Source organism: Salvia splendens, chromosome 6 (genome assembly GCF_004379255.2).
Source record: "Salvia splendens isolate huo1 chromosome 6, SspV2, whole genome shotgun sequence".
Lineage (NCBI taxonomy): Eukaryota > Viridiplantae > Streptophyta > Magnoliopsida > Lamiales > Lamiaceae > Salvia > Salvia splendens.
The window spans coordinates 7,443,445-7,451,659 of NC_056037.1; the positions used below are offsets into that span (position 1 = coordinate 7,443,445).

The window sequence follows — 8,215 nt, forward strand, 5'->3', positions numbered from 1 at the left end:
CCCATCAAGTCCAAGATATAAGCCCATTTCTGCTCATATCAAGCAACTTGAACAGGCCCAAATATTCTTGTACATAAGGTTTATTGAAATAATTGTTCACATGATTAATAATTTAATAATGGTGATGTTATTATAATGAAAAACATACTACTACTTGTTTTTAAAAGTATTTCATGAATAAAAATTATAGTGCGTGTGAAATAGAAAATGATACTACTTCATACAAGTGATTCATAAAAGAGTGATATAGTTTTAATAAAAGCTAGTGATCGGTGTAATAGATTTTTGTTTTAAAATTTACGGAAAATTGGGCCTCCAAATTAGTTTCGCGAAAAGGCCCAAAACTGCGTCGGTGTCGGAGGCGGGTGGCGCGCCACTGTCAAAGCCGCACCAACGAGATTTCAGTTTAAAGAATTCGCAATAAACAATTCAATGGCCGCCTCGTGGTCGAATTTATTCGAGCACAATCATTTGTAATGAGTGGAACAATTCAGAAAATTAGAGGGCGTCCACTTTCTGACTAAACAAATACTCATATGAACAAGAACAGGAAGGCTCTCTCCATTTTGATGCGTGCTAGAATGCGTCCACTTTCCCCCACCACCGTAAGTATTGTTGCTTTCACCTCAATTTACTGCCCCAATTGTTTCTATTTTTTTCAACAATTTATTCTGGTAATTGTTTGGTTTAGTTTGTTTGTGTTTCACGGATTTTTGATTGCTGATTCCATGTGTGTGAATGAGCAGAACAGAATAAATCAAATGCAATTCCCGCCAATCGATGGCGTTAGGAACGGCAAAGTTTCTACTTCTCAGGAGGCCTCCGCCACTCTGCACACGTATGTGATTATAGTGTTATTTTTTTCGAGTGATTTGATTTGTATAAGAAATCGGCCACACATGCTTGTTTTTGCTATGTATATGCTGATGCATGTTATATATACTATATTTACGGTTTTTAAAGTGGCACGCTCCGGTGCAGTTAATAGGAGTATTTAATTGTGATAATATTTTCTAACTGGGGATTGCTGAACCCTAATTGAGATGGGTGTGATGTGCATCCGGATGTACACAAGTTTTTTCTTTATTTAAATGTGTGATTTTGTAGGAAAATTTACAAAACGGAGGTTAGTTTATCAGTGTAGCTCAAGTGAGTAGATTGAATTATTAACCAGTAAATTTTCATGAATGATTGAAAGCTCAAGGACAAGAAAGAATGGGCCTAGAGACTTCCCTACATTATGCTGTTGTGAGGTTATTTTGTGAATCAGATAGGACTCGACATGTGTAAGTAACTTATGCTAGATTCATTACATCATAATTTGGTTTTGATGACGAGCTCGGGGTAAAATGGATGAATGGCATTGGTAATGAACTAAGTCATATTTTATTCCATTTGTTGTCTGGCTCGTTTCCTTTACAAAAAAATTTGATTTTATGGCTTTTAGCATAGTTCCTACCTAAAACTCGTTGATACTTGAGTCAAATTTCTGTAACATTTTAAGAGTGAACACCATGTATAGTATTGCAGGTAGTTTGGAATGGGTAGCTCTGGACTCAGATATCCCCACACTTCCTTGTCTGGTCATTTGGCACTTCCATATCTTCATTAAACATTTGTAATACAAGTATCAATTTAATTTTGTGCTAAATTAAATAATTCTCCTCCTCATGAGCCTTCACTTTTGATCTCATCATAAACAATATCAAGAAGATGTTTTTAAGAAATTCCCTTTCAGTTCAAGTTATATCTGTTTTGAATGGAATGCCTAGGAAATTATTCAGAATTTACCATGTTTCAACTACATATGTACTGGAATAATCAATAGGTGTACTGCCATCATTGAGCTTTTCCCACAGACATCAGCTACTAGATGTTTGCATATATGCTCTCCACTGCTCTAGTACTAATTTACAACATTTTTTATACACGTTCCTTTCTAATATAGAGTAAACATGTGATTTTGTATCACGTATAGTGGAATTAACTCTTGAAGTGAATGTTGTAGAGATTTTCTGAGAGTGCAACAATCGATGCATGCTGCTATGTCAATGAACAAGACAGAGATTCTAGATGTTGCACTAGATGATTTTTCTGAGGTGGGTTAAAGTTTCTGCACATGCCAACAAGTTATTGTTAAGTATCTTTTGGTACTGATTTCACAATAGGAATGCAGGGTTACTATGGCCTTCCCAATGAGAACCGTCGGGCATTATTGTTGACACTTGCTAGAGAATATGATCTTAATCGGAAGCAAGTTCGTGATTTGATGAAACAATATCTTGGACTTGAACTTCCAAGCAGTAAGATTACTATTGCTTGTTCCAGTTGTTATTTGAGATTGTTCTAGTCTTTTTAACCTTTAGATTCTTTTAGGCGATAAGCTGCTGGAAAATGCACATGAAGGCGAGGGATCATTCTCTGCTTTCTACAGGATCGAGCGGAATTTGAGGGAATCGCTCAAGCCAATGTATGAAGTTCTTTTTGAACGGCTGAACACACACCCAGGAGGACTAAGATTCTTATCAATTATGAGGGCCGACATACTATCTTTTCTCGCGTAAGGTTATGCACCAAATTTACACTTCCACATTTCTGAATCTATTTTATTTTAGATCTAGGAGAAAACTTCATGGATGGAAGTTGACTCTCGTTGGGCAATAGTGAAATAAAAGGAGCATGATATTATAAGTATTCATCCTTAAAGGGGTATTTAATTTTTGTGAATTATTATATTGATAATACATATACTTACTACTATTATTTTGTATTGAGTGATTAGATGATAAACAAAAAGTTCGAATTAATTGCTTATGGACTCCTAAAAGAGCACATATTTTTATTAATTTTTCAAGGGAGGAGAATACTGCCGTGCTGAGAGCATTGGACTCTTACTTGAAAGAGAAGCTTATTACATGGCTCAGTCCTGCAAATCTTCAGCTTCATCACATAACTTGGGATGATTCAGCATCTCTGTTGGAAAAGATTGTAGCACATGAGGTAGGTTACATGTAATTGGCTAAAATCTCCATTGACTTCTCCCACCTGTATTCCATTAAAATATGGGACTCCCGTCTCTGGTCATTTGTAGGCAGTACATCCAATCAGTAATCTTTTAGATCTGAAGCGAAGACTGGGTATGGGACGCCGCTGTTTTGGGTACTTACACCCAGCGATTCCAGGTTAACTTTCTTTTTTATGCATGTGCATTAAAATTCTGAGTTGATAGATAGGGCTATTATCATAATGCTCACTATAGATAATAAATTATTTTGAAGATGTGGAATGATTTCACTGAGATTTTGCAAAATTGGCATTTTAAATCCCTCTCAACATCTAAAAGACAATAATTATAGAGACTTTTAATATTTTGATTTTAGTTACAGAAAAATAAAATTCTTAATAATATTCTTGTTTATTATCTTAATGATTTATTTTGGGATTACCTAAGTGCTTGAGTTAGAATTCTATATGTAAGGATTTCATGAGATGTCTGTATTATAACTCATAAGTACTTAATACAGTAGTAATAAAAAACTTTGTATAATCTCGTGCTATTTAAAATGTATGATAGTGCATACAAAATTTGATATGATTATATCCTTTGTTAGTAATTGATTGAAGGACAATATTGTAACAGTCATAAATTTGTAATTTAATTTTATAACTACTGTTCATAGTAATTCTTTCAGAATCTAATAGGAAGTATAAACTTATTAGATACCTTCGCCATTAGATTTCATTAGTATGCTACATATAAAGTTGCTACAAAGTATGGTCTCTTTGGCCTTCACCACACCCAAGCTGTGGATCTCACTCATATGAAAAGGAGAGGTCTCAGTTCAATCCTCCTCGCCTTTCCTCCTACTTAAAATAAAAATAAAAATTTGTAGAAATTATGACAACATTATAGCTTAAACCTAAGTACATAACTTGAGTCCATATGCACTTACAGAAGTTGCGGTTTTGTATATTTAGACATTAGATATTATTTCTTGTAAACCAAATATCGCCAGCCTGTTGTGGCTAATTATACATCTGTCTACAGGCGAACCATTAATTTTTATTGAAGTTGCACTCATGAAGCACGTGGCTCAAACAATACAGGTGAGCAACTTTCTGCCCTATACTGTAGTGCGGATTTGAAGCTATGATTCACTGATGACAATATTTCTACAGGAAGTTCTATGGGATGATCCTCCAATACCTGAATGTGAGGCAACATGTGCACTTTTTTACTCCATCTCTTCTACTCAGGTGATATGAATGTCATAATTTCTCCCAAAAATATTTTGCAAATTTTCAAAAATATATTTTTCCTCAACCTTCCTCTTCACTGGAAGCTGATTCTCTCTGAAATTCTTTGAGCTGTAGATACAATTCTGAAAGAATTTATGCTTTTCACTGGAAATCAATAATACCTTTTATCATCAACCAATTATTTGCCATGTCATGTTTCGCTTGAATAGGCTTTCAAGAATCAAGAGTAAACTTAACATGATTTAGTACCATTGTCTCATAAATAGTTTGAAAAATCATTCTCAGGTTTGTCATGATTTGTAAACGTTTCTCTTATGAATTTACTGCTGTGATTTGCAGCCAGGTTTATCTGGAATCAACCTGGGAAAGTTTCTTATAAAACGTGTGATTGATGTCGTTAGAAGAGACATGCCAACAATTTCAGTAAGTTTGTACTTTTAGATACTTTACGATATTGACAGTTAACACTTTTATCTATCTTCCTCAAATGGGAAGTTAAAACAAAACCTAGGCTCAAATCAATCTCTCCCCTTATATTCCTATGCTAATGATGTGCCCCTTCGTTTCTTAACACTTTTTGGGGAGAAAATATCTTCTAGAGAAATTAAGTAATTATATGGGAAATATTTACATTATGCTCTGTTGCAGCAAAAAAACATGATGTCCACTAGGAGATATGACTGGACAGATTCGTAACCATCTCTTGAAATATACCATATATGAATTAGGCTGGGCTAGTTTATCCAGTTGTACTGATTAGGACCATTCAATGCAAACCCATTCTAGAAGTGCAAATCCAACAGGACCTTTCCGGAAATTTTCTTGAGAAACTGTTTGAAAGGAACTTCATTCTACATCTATAAACAGTTATCGAACCAGGTAGCATGTCATATAGTGGTAGTATGGGCAAGTAAATGTCTAAGCTTGATCGTTTGTGCTACACACAATATAGTGGCCAGTTTAATGAGCTCCCCTGTTGGTTCTTTCTTACTGTGTCAGGTTTATTGTGAAATTAGCTGTATTTTTAGTCCTTTTTCTTGATGTGAGAGAATCTTGTGATATTAAGTTGCAGAATTTATCTCCTGCAGACATTTGCGACACTTAGTCCTATACCAGGTTACATGCAATGGATTTTGTCAAAACTGGCACCCACTGAAATATCTGATTCAACTTTCAGTGAGAACTTGCTAACACCTGAAGAAGAAAGTGCACTCCTCGAGGCTACCGAGTAAGCTTATCTGTGAAGCTTTATGAAAATGTGCATTATTAGGTCTTTGATAATAATAAATCTTAGTGAGTCTTTTCGAGTGCAGCAACATTGACAGTAAAGGCATTCCTCTCTTCGAGTGAAGAATTTCAAAAACACCAAATCTCTTTTTAGTTTTTACATGCTATAAAAAGCATTATACCACTAAATCTACTACATAATCTGACTAGATTCACTGCACTTGCAATGAATCATTATAGAATCTGCATAATATTAGCGACATCTTGTGGGTCAGTTTTTAACTTTTTATGTGGCAGGCAGGTTAATGTTGATCGTACTTTTACATGACTTTTTCTATTAGTTCTAAGTTTTGTATACATTTAATTGCCCCTTCAGTCCTTCCTTAAAGGTATAATAACAACTATTTTCTCTTCACTCCACCTTAAAGAACTGTAATGCACTCTCCGTGACGAATTAACCTCTCATTCTCTATTTATACCCCATCTATCATTAGCTTCACTAAGATATCATCTTTTAATCCCTTTTCTTATCTTTAGAGAACTTACCATGGGAAAAAATGGGATGGAAGTATTGCGGAACTTGTTGTCATCAAGTGAAAAGTGGATTAATTCAGAAAAGTTGGCATCTCTGCTGAGAATTCCTCTAATGAGGCTCTGTGCCAGGTGCGTTTCATGAGCTGAAGAGGCTACTGGGTTGTTTTATTCCATTTTTTGATGACACTAATGAAGATTTTGTATTTCATGCTAGATGAAATATTTCGTAGTTTCATACTCGTTAAGCCTAATAGTCTTGAGTTTTGTTCTAACATTGTATTCTTGATCCTGGTTAATGATATAACACTGCAAATCATTTCATTTATTGTATTATAGTTACTATGGACACTTTCTATTTCTGAAAATACATTTGAACTTTAATTTCTACTTCTGACTTATTTCTGCAACCTTATGCTCTTTTGGAGCTGAGTTGATTTCATTTCAGAATATACAATTCAAATAAGTTAGTTTATTCGAAAGCAATTCTTGATTTCGAACTTTATCATCACTATTAATAATTATCTTGGTTCTGTTATTTAGGGTTACTGGATGCTAAAGTTGATAGATTCTTAGCCATTTAGCATTTTAATATTGTTCAATAGATTTACTAAGTCGAATCATTGTTTCTTCTTTCTTGAAGTTAAGTTTCCTTCTAGTAACAAATTCCGTACATGAATAAGACAAATGATGCTCATATCATGTCATTTGAACTATAGTTCGTGTTCGGCACAACCAAGAAGTCCTAGCTTTCCTTTTATGCGAATTTAGTTTGAATGCAAAATGGTCGTTTTCTATTGTGTTGCTGTAGTATCTTGTTCTCATTTATGCTTGACTGAAGGTATCTTCTTCAAGAGAAGAAGAGAGGAAAAGCTCTGGATTCTGTTGGAAATTTTCACTTGCAAAATGGAGCGGTTGGTTATGCATCTTATATCTCCATAATAGCACCTCTTTTTTGCCAATTGTGGTGCTTTCTTTTCTTCTGTTTTTCTGAAACATCTTACATCCCATATATACTCTTTACTATTATAAACTTATATTGAAAAAGATAAAGAAGGGAAGGAAAAGAAATATGAAGCACATATGTAAAACAATAAATATAGTAGCAGAATTAATGTTGGAGAACTTCATTCTAATCAGCAGCTCATAATGTTGATACAGATGGTTGGAAGGATTAATTGGATGGCAGATCTATCCGAAAAGGGTCTAAAGCAAAGTGCGGGCATAATGGTGAACTACATTTATGAGTAAGACTCACTTCTGAATCTTATAATCCTACGACTGATCTTGATCTTCTCGTAGACTTGTCTGACATTTCACCCAACAAAATCTGCTGATAGCCTATTTTCTGCACATTAATGCTACTTTGTAGCCGTTCATGGTTATGAAAATTGACATTTAGTTCCTACGATTGACTGCACTTTATGCAGGGTGGATCATATTGAGGAAAATGCTCAGTCGTATTTTGGTGATGGGGAAATTGGAGCTTCTGATGAAGTCAGATCCTACCTTAAGGTAAACTGTTGATGTCAAGATTTTTTTCATCTCTCAATTGTCCTCATCCGAATGAAACTGTTCATAAGCATGTAAAAGCTAAGGCTCATGCTGAAACGAAGATTGGTTTATATTTCAGCCACGTCAAGAGGATCACCAAGAAGAAATAAAAGAATAGAAGGTTGGTGAATGCCTCAGCATCTCCTCTAATAGTAAGCATTTTTCGCAATATGAAGGTATATATACCGATGTTTATGTAAGAATTATTCGTCATTTGCTTATGAGAAGCTATGGCCTGCATCTGTATAGTTTACTCCAAACAAGTAGGATTAAAAATCAAGCTGCTTAATTAATCCCAGACTTCTCTGCAGGCTTGTATTTAACAAATCTGGATATTTTTTTAATAACATATTTGTATTTGCAAAATTGTAAGCAGTGATGCATATAATTGGTTTGTATGTTTCTTATTTGGACGCCAAATGCTAACTTTCTGAAGAGTCAAATGTTTGCGAGATAATCGGCAAGACTCGGTTACAACAATGTTGTGTTGTCCCCTCTATGCTAAACAAGTATTATTAATAGTATTATTTGATTGAATTCTAATTATATACTCATATAACCGGATCTCCGAAGTAAGTTTGGAGTTCATGAATTGATTTCACTCTTTTAAGTGTTTCTGAATTGAAGGGTATAAAGTAAAACT

General features: G+C 34.5%; 1 protein-coding gene across 3 annotated transcripts; it reads left to right on the forward strand.

The window, feature by feature from the left end:
• The first annotated feature begins 332 nt into the window (after positions 1 to 332).
• Positions 333 to 7,938, forward strand: LOC121806265 (malonyl-CoA decarboxylase, mitochondrial-like). 3 transcript variants are annotated; one of them, XM_042206249.1, is made up of 16 exons: positions 333 to 605; positions 747 to 838; positions 2,009 to 2,099; positions 2,177 to 2,303; positions 2,377 to 2,560; positions 2,856 to 3,000; positions 3,092 to 3,182; positions 4,049 to 4,107; positions 4,180 to 4,257; positions 4,600 to 4,683; positions 5,349 to 5,488; positions 6,025 to 6,150; positions 6,860 to 6,932; positions 7,180 to 7,265; positions 7,449 to 7,533; positions 7,652 to 7,938. In XM_042206249.1, the coding sequence occupies exons 1-16, from the start codon at positions 537 to 539 to the stop codon at positions 7,688 to 7,690; spliced, it is 1,569 nt and encodes a 522-aa protein (XP_042062183.1). In that variant the 5' UTR covers positions 333 to 536; the 3' UTR covers positions 7,691 to 7,938. The 3 variants fall into 3 exon arrangements, 2 of the variants coding, with proteins under 2 accessions (XP_042062183.1, XP_042062184.1); XR_006051656.1 differs by lacking the exon at positions 6,860 to 6,932; XM_042206250.1 differs by lacking the exon at positions 333 to 605 and having other exon boundaries at positions 815 to 838; positions 2,169 to 2,303.
• Positions 7,939 to 8,215: the final 277 nt, after the last annotated feature.

Coding starts and splice junctions, on each gene's coding strand:
- LOC121806265 (XM_042206249.1), top strand. CDS start 537: ATGAACAAGAACAGGAAGGCTCTCTCCATTTTGATGCGTGCTAGAATG. Junction 839..2,008: donor GCCTCCGCCACTCTGCACAC/GTATGTGATTAT, acceptor TGAATGTTGTAG/AGATTTTCTGAGAGTGCAAC. Junction 6,151..6,859: donor CTAATGAGGCTCTGTGCCAG/GTGCGTTTCATG, acceptor GCTTGACTGAAG/GTATCTTCTTCAAGAGAAGA.